The 20,775-nt window shown below is 39.8% G+C and overlaps 1 protein-coding gene across 3 annotated transcripts in view; it reads right to left on the bottom strand.

Moving 5' to 3' along the window:
- RELN (reelin) overlaps window positions 1–20,775 on the bottom strand; it is a 300,760-nt gene that overhangs the window by 89,145 nt on the left and 190,840 nt on the right. For all 3 annotated transcript variants that reach the window (XM_064505385.1, XM_064505379.1, XM_064505392.1), the window contains exons 13-20: window positions 20,269–20,381; window positions 17,627–17,835; window positions 14,250–14,378; window positions 12,969–13,078; window positions 9,926–9,992; window positions 8,717–8,950; window positions 7,952–8,113; window positions 3,492–3,728 (exon numbers count right to left, since the gene is read on the bottom strand). In XM_064505385.1, coding sequence (XP_064361455.1) covers window positions 3,492–3,728; window positions 7,952–8,113; window positions 8,717–8,950; window positions 9,926–9,992; window positions 12,969–13,078; window positions 14,250–14,378; window positions 17,627–17,835; window positions 20,269–20,381 — 1,261 coding nt within the window. The remainder of the gene's footprint in view (window positions 1–3,491; window positions 3,729–7,951; window positions 8,114–8,716; window positions 8,951–9,925; window positions 9,993–12,968; window positions 13,079–14,249; window positions 14,379–17,626; window positions 17,836–20,268; window positions 20,382–20,775) is intronic.

Genomic DNA, 20,775 nt, shown 5'->3' on the forward strand with positions numbered 1-20,775 from the left:
CCACTGGATATTGTTCAAAGTACACTAAGGAAGCATTATTTTAAAATCAAATCAGCTTTTTAAAATGAATATTAAGAAAACATGAAAGAGGAAGTTAGCGAGGAGATGAAGAGGACAAACTGTGATTTTCCATAATAAGCAGGGGAGGAAATTACCTTATGGGTTCACAAAGTCCTTTATCATCCACAGATTGCCTCCAGCTGAACAACGGTAGCATTAAAGGTGTGTGCTCCACCTTACCTGCCACTGCTGCATTTGCCAATTCTCCTATGGGTATGGTTAGGGCTAGGCTTTTCTGCTGGAATATCAAATACTTTCTTTCTTTGTTCTAAGAAACACACAGCTGGAATACATATCCACATTTTGTAGAGGCAGACTAATGTTCTTGGCATAATAATAATTAGCTAAAAAATCTTCAGAAATAAGAATGCATGGGATACATTTTTGTATAAATATTTAGTTGTGAGCCGATTTCTAGCGGGGGTATAATTAGACCTGTGGAGGTGCGGGAGCACAATACCCACCGGTGCCCTCAGAACAATCACTCCATCTCCGAGTACCACGAACTAATTGGTACTTCTGGGAATGATATCACAGCGAATGTCAGCCAATCGCCGTTCCTCTAAACTGCTCGGGGATTCCCAGATTTACTACATTTTCAAGGCCAGTTCTTTCAGGAATACTGAAAAGCCACACGGATACAACTGATTTTGTAAAGCTGCGTTGAATATTGACGTGACAGGCAGAGTCCAAACACTCACACTGGTCCCAGTTCTGCTTTCATCAAAGGCAGGAGAAGCTTTTGTCTTTTTACATCACATCATACCTTTTGCATTAGGTAATCCCTAATTGTAATGCTATATTTTAATTATATTGTTTACCTGAAAGAAACATTCTGCATGTGGTGGAGTAATAATTAAACTAAAAGACAAAACATTCTATAAACACGGGCAAAATATCACGCTGATGTAGTGCAACTGTATTATATTGCTCTACACTGGTAGTTCATTATGAGCCAGATTTACGGTCCTCCCCCGGGCTGCTCCAGAGACAACGGGACACTCTGCTGTCCATTACAGTGAGCTAAATCGTAACGCCATAATCTGACTGGAGATAGTTTGTTCATATAATGCTATTTTATTTGCATCCAAATGACTATTCAGAAAAAAAAAAAAACTTTGATATCTTTATCGATAGTTAAATGCACTTTAGCAAGTGGCTGTACATATTTGGGAACACTCCACATGCATTTGGGTCAAAACCTTGCCTGTACATGAGCATTCTGGAGAAGTTAGGTATTAACATATATCCTAAAACACTTCACTTAAAGTATGTTCTGGAGTCCTTTCAGTGTATTGCGTACACTTGCTATAATCAAGTATTAAGAACCAATGTCAACCCAAATGTTGATGATTACAACCAAATCAAATGACTGTTCCAGTTATAGACCATGATAAAACAGTCACAAAAGCAACTTTGCTCAAAGCCTGTGTATATCAACAAAACCACTCTTTTCTAAATAACACCAGATATTGAAAAGAACAACCTTCCCCTCAACAAAAAGTCCCCTCCTCATTTTTCTCCAATTTTAAGCAGAAGTACTTTAGGTTTACAGTTTCTGAAGCAGAAATGAAGGCCTAAGGGACAATTAAAGGCATTTCAGTGAAAATGGGCCTTGAGATGACACACTGTAAAATGATTTATAGGATATTTACTATAGTTCTACTAATGAAAAACCAGTTGTCAGAGTTTTCTCAAGAGGATGGTTTCGGTACTACTGCAAACTCTGCTCATAGAAAGTCATGAGTTAGAAAATGAGAACCAAATGGACTCACAGCTGGGAAAAGCCAACAATAATTAATTTAACTACAAGCCGCTTGTACAGACTTTGTATAAGTTTAAAAATTTCCCTTGAGAGAAACAAGGTCAGTGAAGGACAGAGTTCATGGCTTCCAGTGATAATGAAAAATACTTATACATAAATAGGAGGGAAGTATTGCAAAGGCTTTACTTTTTCATTTGATGCATGGGAAGTTCAACATTTTCACTACGACAGAACACTACAAATCCTAGACTCTATGTGGAGTAGGGAATGTAGCTTAGTATTTATTATTTTGTATATTAGTATTTGTATATTAGTATTTCTGATTTAGAGTCATAGGAGGAAAAAAGAGGAACTTCTGCTATCTTCAATAACCTGCCCCCCCCATAATGATAAACTGGTCTTACAAGAACAGAGGGAAGACAATGTCATTAAAGGGCTTTCATTCCAACTCTTTGATTAAGAAAATGCAAACAGTTTGAGCCCTAACACGTTGTTTCATTTTAATGAGCAGCGAGTACCTTCCTTGTCCTTATTAAAGTGGTTAATGGTGCTTCCACTGCCTCATTATCACCACGAGAATGCATTCTGCATTGTTCCTACCGCTAAGCCAACTCCTTTTAGTTTGAGAGATGATCAGAAAGTCAAATTAGATTGCTCAGACGTACTTGTTAATAAAACTCCTATGGTATTCTTCCGGATGCCCATAGGGATATTACAATTACTTATATTTTCTTAAGGTTTCTTATAATTACTGCAATTGTACTTTCTCCAAATGAATGTATCTATGCTAATTAAACCCATAGTAGGTTTAAATGTTGATCAGAGTAGGATGAAACTATGTTATCTGGATTTAATCGAAACACAGAAATTAAACTGAGGCTACCCTGTATTAAATCCAAATGTTACATTTATGTACTACAAAATTTAATTTTTATGAAACAGTTTGACATTTTACTAAAAGAGCTCATTTCTGCACAATGCTAACATATTTTTCTTTTTCATTGTTTTTCTTTTTTGTTGCCTTTAAAGGAACACGCTTATTGTTTTAGGGCAAGTGATATTTTCTTACTTTCTGTTTCTAAATACACTGCACATTTTGGGTATGACTGTGACGCGTGTGATAATGTTGATCACAGTATAAATGACTACCTGGATGGGAATACCAGGCAAAATAACTACAAATGGCTACTAACAGCATTCTGCCAACATTCTGCTGCCTTCCCTATTTTGCAGTGTAATATAATGTCCACGCAAATGGATAGGAACAGGACTTATAAAATATTCAGAGTCTATTCTCTACAAATTATTTCATAGCCTATATTCCTCTATTAATCTAGATCTAATAATCTATAAATCACTGTTTTTTAAGTGACGGTTACAGAAATTTTCCATGTTATTTATACTGGGATCTCTTTAAATATTTTGTGGGGAAGGAATGCTACTTTCACAGTTCCCATCAAACATAAATCTCTGTGCAAAGGGGTGTAAAAATTTACTCCTAATTGCAATTAGATCAGTGACTGTATTTTTGTTCATAATGTGTGGATGAGACACAATTACTCTGAATAGCTGCCGGAAAGACTCATTTGCAGAAATCACTTAGTTCTTAGCAGGATGAATATACAAAGAAAATAAAAGCAGAATATAAATGAATAAGCGTTCTCACCAAAGAGTCCAGTCATGACCACAGTAAGGCTGAACGTTTCCCAGGTAGAATCCCAGTGACTGCGTGACTTCAACTAGGTTGGTGAAGTCCAGGCTGATGCTATTGAAAAGCACAGAGGTCATGATGATTTCATCGATAGCCCATACATCTTCGCCTTGAGAAGAGTGATATGGTTGCCACCATCTGAACTGAATGCCAAACTGTCTCGCATCTTCAGGCAGCTCCACCGAAATTATTCTAGAAAACATAACAAAATTATTATTGAAAGTTTTGCTGTATGTAATGGATAGGATCGGAGGATTGGAACTTTATGGTTCTTTTTTCTTATTGGCTCTAAAAATTCATCCTACAAATAGCCTCGCTTCCACTGGTATAGCTTCTACTGGTGACAAGGACAGAGGAATCATTGCAGTTCTCTTGGTAAATAATGTACTCACTGAAAGTCAACCTTGTGCAAAAGCCACAAAAGAAGCGTTTTCACTGATATTGTACATTTTACTTTTAGTGAGGATCTCTGCAGATTTCAAAGTTGCTCTTCCTTGCCAGAAGAAATCTGAATGACCTCCAGCTGAAACCCAGCCACAATCCAGCAGCTTCAGCTGGCAAAGGGAAGATCTATTAACACTGATTTACAAGTTGCAGCTCCACTTTCTCAGACTCTGTGGATTTTATCCTGATCTTAATATCTTATCAGATATCTTAATATCTGTGCTTGATTTGGCGCAGCACCTATGTCTTGCCTGTGTGTCTCTGATCCTAGAAGAATCAACCCTTGTAATTGTCCTATTTCAAGCAGAAAAGGTTCATCTCATCAGGTAGTGCAATTATGTGTGGTCTTTTATGGTGCACGCATTTCTTCTTTGGTAGCATTGAGATGCTACTGTAGGTAAGTCTCAAGAGCTTATCCTGGTATGCAAGGTCACCTGATTTGTCATGGCAGCTATGTCAACAAACCTATAATTGACAAACTGCAAATAAAATTAAGAGTAATATCTAATTTCCAGGAACAATTATGGCACACAGCAGCAGGGAGCATGCATTAATTGCCACAGCAATGACACCTTCTTGAAAGCTCCATAAATCACCAGTACCGTGGTGCCCCGTGCAACACACATGTGAAACAGGGTGGCAAAAGGGACATTTGTCTCCATTGGTGTACAATTAGATGCTGGCAAAAGGGTTTTCACCAAACTCATCATGTAGCTGATAACTTTTCTTTCTCTTTTAGAGGAAAAGTAAACCAAAAAAAACCTTACATTTCACCACCCAGTTTTTCCAGATTTAATGCTTTCTAAGGTGTTTGTTTTGATGTTTTATTCCATGCATATGAAATAGTCTTCTACCTTTGGCTTTCATAGTGCCCAACCATGCTCTTAAAAATGACTTGCTAAAATGTCCTTGTAAAGATTAAATTTATAATACAATGTGTGATGCCACACTGATTTTAAAGAAGAATATGTTAATCAATTAGCAAGAAAAATAAAGCCGCTTGACTAATCAGGTGGGAAACACTCAGAAAGTCCTGACTGGCTATGAGAAGCTTTCTGCTAGGTAAGAGGGCAGCATCAAGGGACAGGCGAGGAAAAGGGCTGCCACGTCCCAGGGGCGACGGATCAGCAGTGCAAATCCTCTGGATGATGGATATATTTCTTTTGCCACTCAGGTAAACTGATGCCTGAACTACTTCATGCCCTTCAAAGAAAAAGACCCAGTCCCATCACTCTCAGGCACATGTATTAACTGCAAGGCTAATCTTTCTTCCTACCAAGAGATCCCTAACAAGCATCAAAGCTACAACTTCTAGGGGTCAATTTTTAAAGGCACAAATGACACTGAACTACTACTGGTGCTAAAAGGAACGGATGCTTTGGTCTTTCGTTAGTGTGAAACTGAAGAAAGCTGGTCTCCCGGCTGCCAGGAGCACTGTACCCAGCATATGACTTTTGCAGCTACTTGTGTGAGGTAATGCTCTCGTCTGCTCCTGGACACGTTTCTCTTTTAGCAGCTAACTCTGATGCCTGCATCTTCCCTTTAACTCTTAGCTCTATCATAAGCTCACCCACGTGGAGACTTATGCTCACTGACAATAATTTACAGAAAATCCTAAGTTATGACATATACCACTGATACATGGACAGATTGTTAAAATATTTAACACATGTTAAAGTAAGTTTCTTATCCCAGGGGATCAAGCAAACACGATTTAAAAATGCTGGTGTAAACCACAGCAAATACGTTAGCATGCAGAGCCTGGCTACAGCTACAGTTAAACAGCTTCTCTTGTCTGACTTTGATTTGTTGGAGATAGATGGGGAGGGAGGGAGATGCTTGCTAATGACTTTTCTGCTGTGGAGGAGAAAAGTGTTCTTGCTAACACTACCAGCTACCATTAGATTTCTTAAAACCAGCTGGGAGACCTTTGCTCTGATCTCATTCTTTCAAGCTATGCGCATACGTAATATTGAAAAGCCACCGCTGTTCTGCTCAGAAGAAAAATGCAGCTGTCAAATGTTAGCAGATTAAATGCACCTTTTCAGCAGAACATTAAATGTGTAATTATTTTTTGTGTGACTGCAGATTAATTAAATTTCTGGATACAGACTGATTGCCAAACTTTACAGCAGTCCATCTATGTTACTAAAAATGCTGATATTTTTAGACAACATAATATAAAAAGGTGAAGCTTTTTTCATGTTCTTCATCACAATTATTGCTAGCATTACCTTCTGGTTTGTATGTCTGTCATTATTCTATCTACTCAGAGCAGATTGTACATATCACGTTGCAAAACCTTTCTAACCTGGGTATGTTATGCTTACCTCTTTGCCCTGTCAGAACAACAGAAATGAAATGTCTCACACTGAATTTACAAAAGGAAAAGTCTCTAGCATCAATATAATTTACTACATTAATACCTTAAACTTCATTACAATCAGTGACCAGAATGTATATTTTCCTTTTTGTTATAAAAAATTAATAGTGCTATATATCAAAAACCTTTAGGGAAATATAATTCCTACAGCTGTAATCTTGAATCTAAGAATTAGAAACAGGACAATATAAAATATATATATGACTATAATAAAGGACGTGAAAGGAAATTTTGAAAAAGTTTTATGAATGTTTCAGGTCATAGGATATTTCCTGTGGATACATTTAAAACTTCAGATATTAAAGCCCACATGCAGTATGCTTCTACCAGATACAGTCATTCCACTTAGATTTTTGAGTATTTCTTATTGATTCTAGGAACTATATTAATTGTTATGATTTTTTCCCTTTAGAATATTCTTAATCACCTTTTGTATTATTGAGTTATTAACAAGAGGAGGAAACCTAATCTTTTTTCGATACAGGCTGATCTGAGCTTGGTAGATGTAAATCATGAGTAGTTACATGTAGCTACAGTGAAAGGCACACCTATCTATCTGAAGTCCCACGCCTGAGGGTTACTCAGGCCCTATGGTGGAAGTGGGTGGAGAGGTACAGGAGAGGATGCAGGCAGCACCAGTGCAAAGCCACCCTCGGGCAGGAGCACACTCACTGAGAGGGACCTGCAAGTCACTCTTAGCTTTGCCCCTCACACAGCCCCTCCTTTCATCAGATTTATTGGCTCGGTGGCAGGACCTCACGGAGGTGGCTGTTCTGCTTCCCGGTTTGAATGAGACCACACAGAGCCAGCCCGGACAGCTCCGGGCTTGCAGCACAGACACGCTCATGGAGACTCCTGATTCGGCATGTGCACGATTCAAGTTGGTAGACGGCTTCACAAATGCAACAATAAATGCATTCTTCTCTAAATATGTTAAGTACGTTCCTCTCTAAACTGGAGCCATACGCAGATGCTGCCAAACAAGACGAACTCTTTGGCTTCTTCATGCTTTGCAGAATTCCCCAGGAACAGACATTGGCAGGTCCTCCCAGATCACTGAATCCAGCCCACAATCACAGACACAAAGTCATGTAATCCCTTTCATAAACGCAGCAGGAGCAATTTCCCTGCAGACCTACAGAAACCCTCATGGTCAGGCTTCATTCTGCTGTGCCTGCAAACTCCTAATCCCAGGGGATGTTGCAGTAAAGGTATCTTTGGCTCCAAAGCTGCAAATAATTTATGTTAATTTTCCACTACAGGTAGCTGCTTCCCAGGGAAGATATGTGCCCCTATTCCCCACAAGGACATTTCTTCCCCCTCACCCCGCACTGTCTCAGCTTGTTCTGCCACGTCGCCTGAGAGCTGGACTTCATTAAATCCACGTGTTCGTTGTTACAGAAGCAGGCAAATGGGGAAGTGATAACTCCCAGCGTGCGATCTTCACCCCGCTCACTCCCGCACCAGGGGCCCGCGTTTGGGCACACACAGCTCAGTGCAGACGTATTTATTCTCAGCATCGCCGTGACTCCCATGACCAGGATGAACTGCATATAGATAACGCTCTTCCTAATACTAATGCACATACCTTGGCTCGTGGTAGTTCAGGTAAGAATAGTGCTCCAGCAGTTTCCAGGTAATGCCGTTGTCGTAGGAATAGTGCAGTAAGACGCCTTCGCCCGGCTGATCGGGTGCTTTGCACGTGCTCAGGACGGATTTGCTTCCCAGGCGAAGCGTGAACTGGAGGAACCTGGATCAGAATTACATAAATATTTGTAGGGTACTATTTACACAGTGTTTTTTTTAACTAACCAGGTTGCTTTCTGATCTTCTCAATCTAGACAAATTGTAATAAGTATCAGTTACGGGTTTTTGTATGTGCAATTTGTTTTTACTGTCAAGTAATGCAATGTGGCACATATTTTTTAAAAATGCCAATTTTACAGCGTTTAATTATTTATTAGGCACTGAAGGGGATGGAGAGATAGTGAATGGATCTAATCAGATGCCACAAGCTGTCAAATAAACACAACCTTATAAATAATTAATTAGCACTTGGCTTTGACACTCAGGTTTGATATTAACATTTCATATTTTCCAACCTGGCTGTACAATAACTTCTCCCCAGTCTATTTTAGGCTCTGTTGTTTACAAAGCAGGGAAGAAAGGAAATGCTGTATAGGTATTAAAACACAACTAAAACATGGAATTAAGAGGTTTTTTTAAAAACTTTTCTTCCTGCTAAAATGACTGGCTTAATAACACGAAAGTTTATGGCCGAAAGGGCAGGGATTCCTATCGCAGTGCAATTTCCCTATTTCTTTACATCGTATTGCCATTCTTTCCTACTCACCTGGACTGGGAGCTGTCAAGAAAAGATGTGATAAGCTGGCGCCGCCCATCTTTGTTAAAAACCAAGGCCTTGCCGCTTGCTAGGACGCCGCAGCCAAAGCTGACCTCGGCACCGCGGATAGAGTAAAAATTGTGGTAGGAGGAGAGCCGGGAGCTGGCGAAGCTCTCCGAAATGAACATGGGGAAGGTCTGCGAAGCCATCTCGCAGGCAGGCCCTGAAAAGCCAGGATCACACCTGGGGGCAAAGGAAATTAAATAACATAGTTAATGCCATCTTTACGTTTTGCTCATCTTCTTCTGTGGCTGCTTGGCAACCTAAAAGAGTGGTTGAAATCTTTCATGATCTGAAGATACCTACAAAGTCCCTCTCAAATCTAAGGACCAAGAACATCTTTAAACTTTATTTAGGTATTCTACAGCTAATACCATTCTTTTAGTCATAACGTGCTTTTTCAATTAAAAAAAATCATGGTCATGCTTAAAAAAAAAACCAACCCAATATCTACATATGACATACCACACAGGAATTTTTTTATTTGCTTTTGGTACAAAAATACCACTGACATAATTTAGAGTTGTTCATATATGAAGTCATTAATTTGCTTTTATCTGTAGCATGTCAGATGTGATGACAGGAAACTGTGTAATGGAACAGAATGTGCAGTGGGTCAGATTCGCTTTAAAATCTAAAATTAGTTACATCAATATTTTGAAAGTGCTTACCAATTTTGAGTCAGTACCTTTACTTTTTAGCTGAAACACTTCTGACAAGCCTGACTCAAAACACCCAGAATACCGACCTTCTGTACGTTAGGTCTGTTAGGCTATGGGGTATTTGAACTATGAACGTTGAAATTATTTCTGCAATTTAGTATAAAGGTGATATAGCTCCAAACTACCCATAAAAAGTGTATAAAGCATGCATCACTGACATTTCAATGTACTATGTAGCACATTTTAAGGTGAACTGGAAGTCAGATTCTCTCCCAAAAGAAAATTATAAGAAAATTATACAACTTGCTGCTGTTTAGAAAGACTGATCTTTCTCACTTATCTCTCAAGTGAGTTTTTGGCATTCTGGGAGCTATGTTAGTTTTATATGTAATCATCTCAAAAAGCAAGGGCCAAAATGAAAATCACTTCAACTTTCAGATCATCGAGTAAACTATATGACAGAAATTGAATACAACTACTGAATTATAACTCTTACTTGCAGCCATTTCTAGTACACTGTCCTCGCCCTGAGCAGAATTTGAGGCAAGATGGACCAATATAAACTGCAGAGAAAAGAAATTAGTTAAACAGAGGGTTATGTTATGTGATAAACAGAACATAACCAATACAAGAAAGCATACAGACCTGATCATATAGTTACTGCATTTGTCTTAATCCCACTTGATGGTATAGGTCTACAAAGTGATAAAACGCATTTGCTTGTATCTTTCTGTAGAATCTTTCGCTCTGTGTCAAGGATAGCCAGGGATAATTTGTTATTCCATTGGTAATGTCTTTTTGGGGCTTGAGGCACTGGTGATGTTTTAATTAATGTACTTGATTTTTCTAATATTGTGAATGAGAAGATTGGATGAGTTGCTTTGTACGGGCCATTTTCTTGCTTTCCCTTTTCTTCACCTTGTTTTGAGGATATATTCCAATGATATGTTCTTGCATCTCTTTCTGTAGTTGACGTAACTTCATTGGATTTATTGGAATCAGAATCTGCTCTGATCTATCTTAAGGAAACATTAAACATCATAGACTTCCACTACTTCTTTCAAATGAAATAAAAATCCAAATCATAGGCACTGAAAAATACTCTGTGCTTGTTTTACTCCTTTATTTCATTTTCCTCCAATGATTCCTAATCCTTGTTGATATTTTGCGAAAAATATTAAGGCTGGAAAGATTAGCAAGCCTCAGCATAAACTGCATCTCATTGCACCATCATAAGGACAGGCATTTATCTTGGGGTCAGGGGTGAGGCTTCATGTAAGCTTGATGCTGAGAAACCAACAGCATTATCTGGACCTGGGTATAGTCCAAAGCGGTAACTCGTGGACAAAGTTCTTTTAATATCACATCTTGATAATCATGACTTAATCTTGCACAGTGTCACCCTTTCAGCTGAAGAATGCCTATTACTTGGAGTTACCCACTTGTGTTGTGACTTCTGGATCGTCACCCAAACAGCCACCAATTTGAGACCACGTATAACCACCTGTACTTATCTCTGTTTTATAATGCTGCCCATCATAGCAATGTGTCAGTACTCCCTGGAGGATGCCCTCCAAATCCCTGTTAGTAACTAACTCCCCACCAGACCTCATGTGATCTCCAGATTTTCTCACTTTTCATAGTGCAAAAATTCTGTTCTGTCTGCTTGATTTATTTGCCCGTGTGGAGGTCTCTTTGAGGGGGTGGGAAAAGTAGAAGGGTTAACGATGTAATGATGTTGTTCACAATGAGAAAGCTTTATGGAGGTTGGCAGTTTTCCAGTGTTTCTGAAAGATGGCCCGACTCCAGATTTCATGTAAAAATTCACATTAGAAAACAGTTCTGAAGCTAGAAATCAGACTGCTGCATCCTTGAAATTCTTCTCTCTCTTCAAGAATTTGAGTGGTTTGTTGTTAATATTTGTAGGTCTTTTCCCATCACTGTAAACCTTCAGTTCTACTACTAGAGGAATGCAAAACCTCAGAAACCTGGGCAACTTTAAGACCTGATCTCAGTGTCATAGAAGCGGTCCTACCACTCAAATACATTTTGGATTAGGCAGATGGCTGGTAAACTTGCCTCTGAGATAGTGTGCTGCTGAGCATGCAGTACCCTTTGACAGAACTGCATTTACTCTTTCGCTACTAAATCAGAGTATTTTGCTCTACAAGCAAAGGTAGTGCAGACAGAGGTATCCTGTGTTAATTTTCAAAACCACGTTGTTTTGTTCTGTTGCAAAAAATCTGGGGCCTTGGACTACTTTTATCTTGCTCTTGTTTCTATGAACTTCTCTGACAGTTACACTCTGCATTTCATTAGGTATCAACTCACCTTTGCAGATGATCACAGACATCAGTGTTTTGATACCTTCTGATGTAGGTATACACATATTTTTCCTCCCTTTTACTTTCTTTTTGACCTCTGTCATCATCTCTAAAGACAAGGATTAATACTGCATCGAGACTGTCTAGATGATACTACATCCCAGCAAGGTGAGCAAGGGAGTAATTTTCATGAGTTTTTGTGAAAAACTTTCATTTAGGGCATTACATTATCCTGGCAGTCTCAGAGATTTTCTTTTCAAAACCAGCCATCAATCTATTTTAAAAAATTTGTGAAATGTATTTGCCATTCCCAGGCTTCACATCAAACCTTATTAGAATTCTCTAACAAATTTCACAGGCAATTTCACATCACTATAAATCTTTATATTATGTATGTAATTCACACATCTAGCAAAACAAATTCTAGGCATAGTTTACTTCCAAAACATGTAAGGGCAATTAGGAAGCTACAAAAGTTACACCTTCTCATATTCAGTGCCCTTTCAATCATGCTTGTTTCTGCATTTCAAATAATGTATATCTTATATCTTGTTTTCCTAAAGTACTTCTTTGTGTTTTAAAATACTTCCTATGATGACTGGCCCTCGTTATCCTCCACAACAAGATTTACAATCATATGAATCAAAACAAGCTCCTCTCAGTTCTTTCATGTGCATTTAAAAATCAGGTAGGCGAAAAATAATTTCCTGGAACAAAAATAGTTCCCTGTCACAGATGGTACTTTCCCTCTTAAGATATTGTAAACAATGTATAAGTACTTGCCAGTGTTTTGGTAACAACATTGCTTTATGAAGGTCTTCTACCTCCAGAAGGAATAGTATGTCCCAGATGCTGTAATGGTTACTTAGCCTCGCACAGCATGCATCCTTAATAGCACAGTGTAGTACCTCTCTGTGTAATTGGGACTAAGCAGTCAAGAAGAAATGGTATATTAGGCCCTTGCCACCGATACCTTTTACCAGAAAGCATTCAATTAAAAAAAGTCGGTAATCTACATAGAAGATTGTCTTTTCAAACGACAGAATTCCCCTCCAGATTCAAAATGTACTTGTTAGCAAGTGCATAAAAGAAGAAAAGGAATTGAACAAATTGAAAATCTTGCGACCTGTGATTCTGGAAAGTATGCCTTTACTTGAAGCAGTGCATAAAAATTTACTCATATGATGTATTATGACTGTGGATAAGAATACTAACTATTATCGATTGCCCACATATTTCCAAGGATTGGTCCTGTTTGTCTCCATCGAATCCTGGTGTCACTTGTTAATGCTGCATTGGGGAGGGGAACGGTTATCCGGCTCCACCTGAAATATATATAACACAAATTCTAACATTTTAAACTGATAGTTGTTAGACAACTGTATATTTTGCAGATGTGTTTATTTTCATAGAAAGCTTTGTGAGAATTATTAATTCTAAAATCTGCTCAAATGAATCAATGAAGTTACTACAGATTTAGAAAGTATAAATGAAAAATGAAGAATCTGGCTCTTGATATTTTCATACAATATGATATGAATGTTATTTACTGCATTATAAAACCCAGTCTTTTTCTTTCTGCATGAATGTATGAAGTCAACATAGATCATAAGCTACTTTCCTACAGTGACTTCTCCATCACAGTGAGCATCTTTCAAATTGCATACTGAATTAAACCCCTTGCTATGACTGAGCTCTGCTGGGTGGAAACCCTTGAGAATGAGAAGGCAGCCGCGGAGGATTTGGCCTACTATCCCTCTGGGCTGTCATTCTCATATCATCCACATGCTGTACCTGTTACACACACCGGGGTTAATGGCTTCTGTGAAAATGATACAGAAATGGGAAGTCACCAGATCGTACCAATGCTTCCACTACACTTTCTTCTCATGGTCATACTCATGGCATGGTACTACTCTGAAGGGTCTATGGAAAGTGGGATACACTGAGATATACAATCATGGGATTTGCTCTGTGCAAGAATTTTTCACAAGTTCATTTTGCAGTCAGAACAGTACCAAAAATACTTAATAAAAGCAAAGATTACTATAAGAATACAATTACAGTAACAGTCTCCATCTACTGAAATACAGAGGATGTCTTTCACTGTAATCCAAATATTGGGATTCCAAGTGAGTAAAGACGTCTGAGCATGTAAATAGGGCTTTGACTGATGGTTTCTTTAAGAAGAAAACTTTTATGGCTTTGACAGGGTATAACTTTTCTTTTAATTACCAGTATGTTGTCCTCAGGGTTTTTTTGTAATTTATGTTTAGCATCAGAAAAATAATATTATACCACAGCGGCAGCCTCATATATTTTAAATTTCATTACTGGGCAGCCGGAGACACCAGAACACTCCTTCTTTGCTGCACTTAGCTAGTCAAAAATGAAGGATTACAGGGGATGTATGCTCTGCCGCTTTCTTGTGTCACCTATAACTCACTTCCTTTTCTAATCTTGCATCTCAGTTATTTTTGCAGACAATGCTCTCACCCGCTGTAATTTTCAGAGGCGTAGACGGTGCTGTGAGGAAGATGAGGTCCAGCACATATCTCGGGCAAACACTCGGTATGAAGCAAGGACCAAGAACGGCCGTGGTTCGTTGAAAATTCCAAGCTGACACTAAGGAAGGGAGGACGGACGGAAGGAAGGAAGGAAGGAAGGAAAAAAATGTGAACATACTTGGCATAAATATGAATGTAGAAATACCAATACAGTGAATTCCCCAAATCTACTATTGCTGATAACTGATGCTGAAATATGGAAGAGTTTTGAATATTCTGAATAGTCCTTGAATACAAAAGAATATAAACATGAAACAAATCTGTTTAAAAACCAGAAGGGTAACCTATATCATACATTGAGGACTGCCAAAACTTTTATTTTAGTCCTTGTTTGGCCACTAACCAGCTAGCGTTTTTATGCTGTGTTTAAATGAGCTGGTGTTACTCTTATTTCAGCTACAACTATACTGTGTATGGTTGCAGAAATAATGAGGAGAAAACCTGGATTCACCAGAGCCAGACAGCGTAATGTGGGGACAGGACTCCTTTACAACTGTCAGCTATTGAACAGCTCCTATCTCCAGTGGGTGCACTACTTATTTATGCATGGGTTGTCTCTTCCCCTCCTTCGCTGACAAATACTTCAGCAGCCTCCTTAGTCACCTGCCTCCTGCAACCGCCATGCCTAAATGCGGATCAGAAAAGCATTGTGGAATAGAGGGACTGGCCAGGGCCCCACTGAGGACGGCGGGTGGTGGAGGGGGCCCTGGCCAGGAGGAAGGACACTGCCAGAGAGCATCCAGCGACAACAGAGCGCATGGGAGCGGCGGGGGGGCCGCCAGGCTGCCGAGTCGTAACGGTCTGCGGAGGCTGCCTTCCCCCTCATAAAGCCTGCAGAATTCAACAGCGAATTTCATGAGTCAGAGGGACATCACCGTATGGGAAGACTCCAGATTTGCCCAGAAAGAGACATATATTCTCTGATCACATAGACTAGCAATAAACCAGACCATCCATATTCAGACAGTAACAGAGCAGTAGAAAATCTCTGCGACCATCCACGGAATCTACGACAGTGGGTTATTGAAGCCATACTCCCAAGGGTGCTTTGAAAAGTGCAGTTTTCAAGAAGCTATTGCCAGAATTTTTCTCTCTGTATTTCACTGCAATTCATGTTTAAAAATACAGTGTTTACAATATGTGGCCACAAGGCAATCCTTAGCTGTCCTACATTCTGAAGACCATCAAAAAGTAATATAGAAAAGTGCTTAATTTATTAAGGATTAGGTATTTTACTGCAATACTCTTGTAATGTAATTTCCTCCACATAATTAGCTTGCAACATTCTGTTTTATTTTAAATAATATCACTGAAGCTTTGTAAAAGTCATAATTCATCACCTCAATTCTAAATCATTGGATTATAACTTTTTATTTTCACTATAATTGGCTGAGAATATTACTTTATTAGGTGTACGATCAGTGTGATATCATAAATGTGCACTAAAATTGTTTATAGAGGTTTTGACTAATTCATTTCAGTTTTAACTATACTGTTACCTTGGAGGGCTATATCTACTGAACATATTCTGTGCAAGTCTCCTACATTTGCAGTAATGAAAGCATTATGTACACCCGGAGATAGGAAGTGTTACAGTATTTGTGAAATTCAGATAGGGTTTATAGGGAGCTAGTGATTCTTTTGTTATGAAGAAGCTCACTTCTGCTTCAGAAATAGTTTAGGTGAAGGATGCAAATTAATCTTTCAAAATATATACTAATCACCATTAGTTAATGGAATATTTAAGACAGAGACTTTACATAAAGCATGTTGACTGGCCAGGAGTGTTCACAGGCAAATTTTTTACTTTCTGTGTAGAAAAAAATGTAGTTGCCTTCCCTTCATATCAAATATGTGTGTAATGCCTTGATTTTTGCCGCCCCTTGAGTTCTGCTGCCCTACAAGTTGCTAGGACCGTCATGCTAATGGAGCTCTTTCCAGATGGAAGAAGTTGCCATGGTTCATGGATGTGATAAGAATTTACAGTCTGCTAGCTACTTTAAACCTGCGGATACGGCTCTTACTCTGGAAAAAATATGAGATGACTTATTCCTCAAAAAAAAAAAAAAAAAAACAAAACAGGATAAACAGTCTCACATGTACATAGGGATAAAGGGATAGTAATTGTGAAGAACACTGTTAATTGAGGGTTGACTGAGGTCCTAGCATACACCCTTCCAATTTGTTGTGGAGACACCTCTTCACAAATGTATATCAGTGTAGTCAGCAGTAGTGAGGCTGCACTGGAATATGGTGCTCCTTTTTGGGTGTCCCAGTTGAGGAAGGATGTTAAGACACCAGAGAGGTCAAGCAGAGGATGACCAAGATGCTCAGGGCCTAGAGCACCAGACCTAGGAGGAGCTGGGGGAGCCGTCTTGTTCAGTCTGGTGAAGCAGGGCTGAGGGGTGAGCTCACCTACTACAGCAGCCTATGACAACTTGGAGGGCAGTCACAAGGCCGGCAGAGCCAAACTCTTCTCACTAGTGGCAGGTGCAATAACTAGGGGCAATGGCCATAACATTGTGGCTTGAAAGGTTTGGACTGGACATTATGAAACCCTTTTTCACTGGTTGTGCAGCACTAGAACAGGTCACTCAGAGAGCAGTGCAATGTCCTTCAGTGAAGGTTTTCAAGCCATGGATAGACAAAGCCGTGGCTGACCTGACCTATGCTGGCGATACTCCCACTTCTTGCAAAGGTCCTTTCCAACCACCATTTCTATGATTCTGTGGAGCAGTAAATGACACCCTTCTTTTCTATTCCCTGTCCCTTAACTCCATGGGAAAAAACATACTGAATCCCTTCATGAAGGAAAGCCAGCAAAAGAGTTCTCTGGCCAGTCAACAGTGAGGTCCTCCCACTGATCATCTTCAAGATGAGGGGCACTTATTGCCAGTCTTGCAGGAACTGCTTATGCTTGTGGCATCAATAATCTTGGGAGGTCAGCAGGCGAAGTTGCTGCTGTTGTCATTAATACCTTCACCTCTACACTCACATTAAGAGGCAAATCTCGAATTCATTAACGACTGGAGCAAAAGTCCCTTTGAAATCATGGGCATGTTTCAGAATAATGGATGCATGTTTCAACCCGGAAAGCTGTTTAATAGACTTCTTACTGCACATAAGATACAGAAACCTGGGCATGTGGAGTTCAAGAGAAACGTTTGCTTTTGAATAGCTTATATTTGTCAGTATTAATTGGTTTCCTTCTTTCTGAGAAAAAAAATCCAAATAATTTTATAGATGCTACAAAACAAACTATATCAGAAAGCTGACAATCAAAAGAACAAATCTAGCCTGTTGTACCTGTTACCAGGTTGATAAGTTCCACAACCCAGATTGATGGAAAACTGGATCATGTGAGTCATGGTGGAAGGGAGCACTGGGAGGACATGGAAGTAATCCACAGCCCAGACATTCCTGTTATGGCCTTGATGACTCTTTTGTTTCAAACAAAACTTGGTTGCAGGAGTCTGCAGGTCCGGACTAATGGCAACGGAAACCAAAGATGGAACCTTTAATAGAAATTAAATCAGTTAGGCTTAAATAAAACAAATAATAATACAAAGTTATATGAAAAAGTACTACTTAAAATAGCAACTTCAAGTATTTTGAATGAAATATGCCCATTTTTCTCTTTGCATCATTTCTATTAACTTTTCTTTAATGACCTTTTTCCACAGAAGACCCCAAATAGAAACTTCTTTACATTGTGTGCATAGCTATTTACACTCTGGGTACCAGTGCTGCTCATCACCTTACCGGGATCAGTCTGCTTGGTTGTAAAGACACTGTAGAAAAGACTGTGAAGACTGTACCTTCTGTGGTCCGGTAAATACCGATAATTTTATCAGTGCTTAGCTGGCAGTGGAAGATGGCGCTTGTTCTGCAGTCTTTCAGCTCACAGCAACAAAGCAATGTAACTGCATGTCTTGTCTAAATACGTGAGAATGGAACAACACTACGAGTTCACAGGCATAGCTGGGGAGGATGTTTTGTTGCTGAAATAAATGAAAGCACTGCTTTATGAAGCTTAGCCTTTGTCCTAAAGCAACGTAATTGGACTTTTAATATCTTAAAAGAGGATGTCAGCTTTAAAACTGGTTGTTTTAAAAAAAACCCTCCACAATGAATTCAGTGTAATTTCAGATCCTATCTCTCCCTGAGTTACCCAATTAATTTTTTATTATTTTACAATTACAGTTTCCTTAGTCTTAAAAAAAGTTCTACCCTGTCTTTCACACAGAACCAGCAGAGGAGGGAAACCAAGCACAATGAAACAATGCAAGTGACTCAACACAAGTTCAGGCATGAAACAATGCAAGTGACTCAACACAAGTTCAGGCCAAAACCTGCTGTAACCATTTGTTCTCTTAATGCTAGAATTACAGTGAAAAGGCACACAGACCTGTGGTTGAAATCAGTTGCATTTTTAGCGCCATATTTCCTACATATTGTATAAACATACTGCAGTTTAATTTGTAGCACATGCAGCTGTGCATGTTACATGCATTTTTGTGTATTGATTTTTGCCGTCTCTCTTTTCGTGACAGCACGGTAGGGGCACCGCAGAGCCGCGTTACTTTGCTAGCAGGGTACATGTGGTCTAAGTTGTTCCTTGTCCTAGACAGAAAGGATCCTGACAGCGAGTTAGACTGTATTATTTTTCCTGCCTGGAGGTGGTGGTGGGAAGTTGAATGTAGTTTGAAGGAGGCTGTGCTAAAAGCAGAAGGGAAGCTGCCTGCATGCACTGTCAGTAACTGCTTTCTGATGCTCACTGACTTCATGCCTGTATCATTGCAGACCCTTGCAAAGGGCGCATTTAAAAATGGAAAGAAAAAGTGTAAAACATGCAGTTTTTCTAGTTTGTATCTCAGGAAACTACCCAATCCCTTATCACATCAGGGCGCGCAGATCTGGCCGTTGAACTGGAGGCTTTCTGGAGGGTCAGTGAATGGTATCGCACCAAGCACAAAAAAGACATTCAGCCATTTCCGAGTAGCTCTCCTCTTCGCCACCATCCCACCATGACAGACCCTTTCAGGACGCAGTTCCTGAGTCTCAAACTGTGCCTAGCAGGAGCTTGAACGGAGGCAGGAGTAATTGCTTGGGAGGAGACATCACTGGAGTTTCCAACTGATGGCAAAAGGACACACCGTTCACGCTGTGGAACGAGCCCGCATGCATAAAAAAGCATACAGGAATCCACCCGAGAAGACTTACAGGAGTTGGCTCTGGCAGGGATCAGCTGAATTTCACAGTCTTTTTCAGAAATATCTTACCTTAAACCTCTGCCTCCAATGCTGTAGGTGACTGAACTGAATACATGAGTGGTCCTCTCAGTTTCTCAAATGCTGACAGGAGCTGTATAACCCTGGCAGGCTCAGGGGAAAGCATTTGGCTCTGGCATTCTCTGATAATTAATATCATAAAGGACTTCTGGGAAATCCCGTGTTTCTGGGACACCAAAAACAAGCCCCTCATTTTGAAGGCCTGCTTCCATTCTCTGAGCTGAACACCCAAGCTTTGCTGCCTGTCAGATGTCTGCTACACCCGGGGCCCACACCGACACTTGAGCAGTGCTGCTCTCCACCAGGGAAGGGGAGCTGTGCTCCATTCGCAGGGCTCTCGCATGTCCCGGGCTCTGACGTGCCTACGGTCAGTACAGGTACTCTAGTCATCTGCCTGCTGCCTTCATGCCTGCCTGCTCTCCTGGCCCCAGCTGACATGGCAGGACTGCGCAGGGGCTGAGTCACCAGCCAGAACCGCAGAGCTGTGTTGCACCCTATCATTGCAAGATCTACACACGATTTAGGTGCTTGGGCAGCTCATGTTTGACTGCCTGCGTGGAATTCAAGATCCAACACTGTCATGCCGGTTTGAAAAAACAGAAAAAATAGATTGCCACCTATCTTTCCCGCCCACCTACTTTGTTTAAGACCGTTTACCTTATAAGCAGCATAGGTCAGGGTATCAAGAGCTATGTGTTCCTTCCTGCCTTCAATCTTGGCGTAAAGTATGACATCATTTTCATGGGATTCTCCAGAATCACAAGTTCCTCCTGTAAAGCACACATTTGAGGGAGAAAAAAAAATAATTGAAACCTTTGTTATTGGAAAGCAGAATCATATTACACTGCCATAATTATGGAAATAATTACAACCAGCTGTTATTTAACTTAGGATATGAGACAAAAGAACACAAGCCCTGAGGACACAGTGTATAAGAATCATTTGATCAGATAGGCCATGCCAGAGATCAAGGGCTTGACAATTATGAAAGCCTCAAGTAACTCTCTTAATCAGCTTATTAAAACAGTTTTAATAGAAAATGCTGTGCCCAAAGCCATACATCTATCTGTATGTTTTAAATCCTATTTACACAGAGATGAGAGAACTCTTTAATATTTGAGTTCTCATGTGTTTTGACTAGATCAGTGACTAGTTTTTAGTACT

Source organism: Dromaius novaehollandiae, chromosome 1 (assembly GCF_036370855.1).
Source record: "Dromaius novaehollandiae isolate bDroNov1 chromosome 1, bDroNov1.hap1, whole genome shotgun sequence".
Lineage (NCBI taxonomy): Eukaryota > Metazoa > Chordata > Aves > Casuariiformes > Dromaiidae > Dromaius > Dromaius novaehollandiae.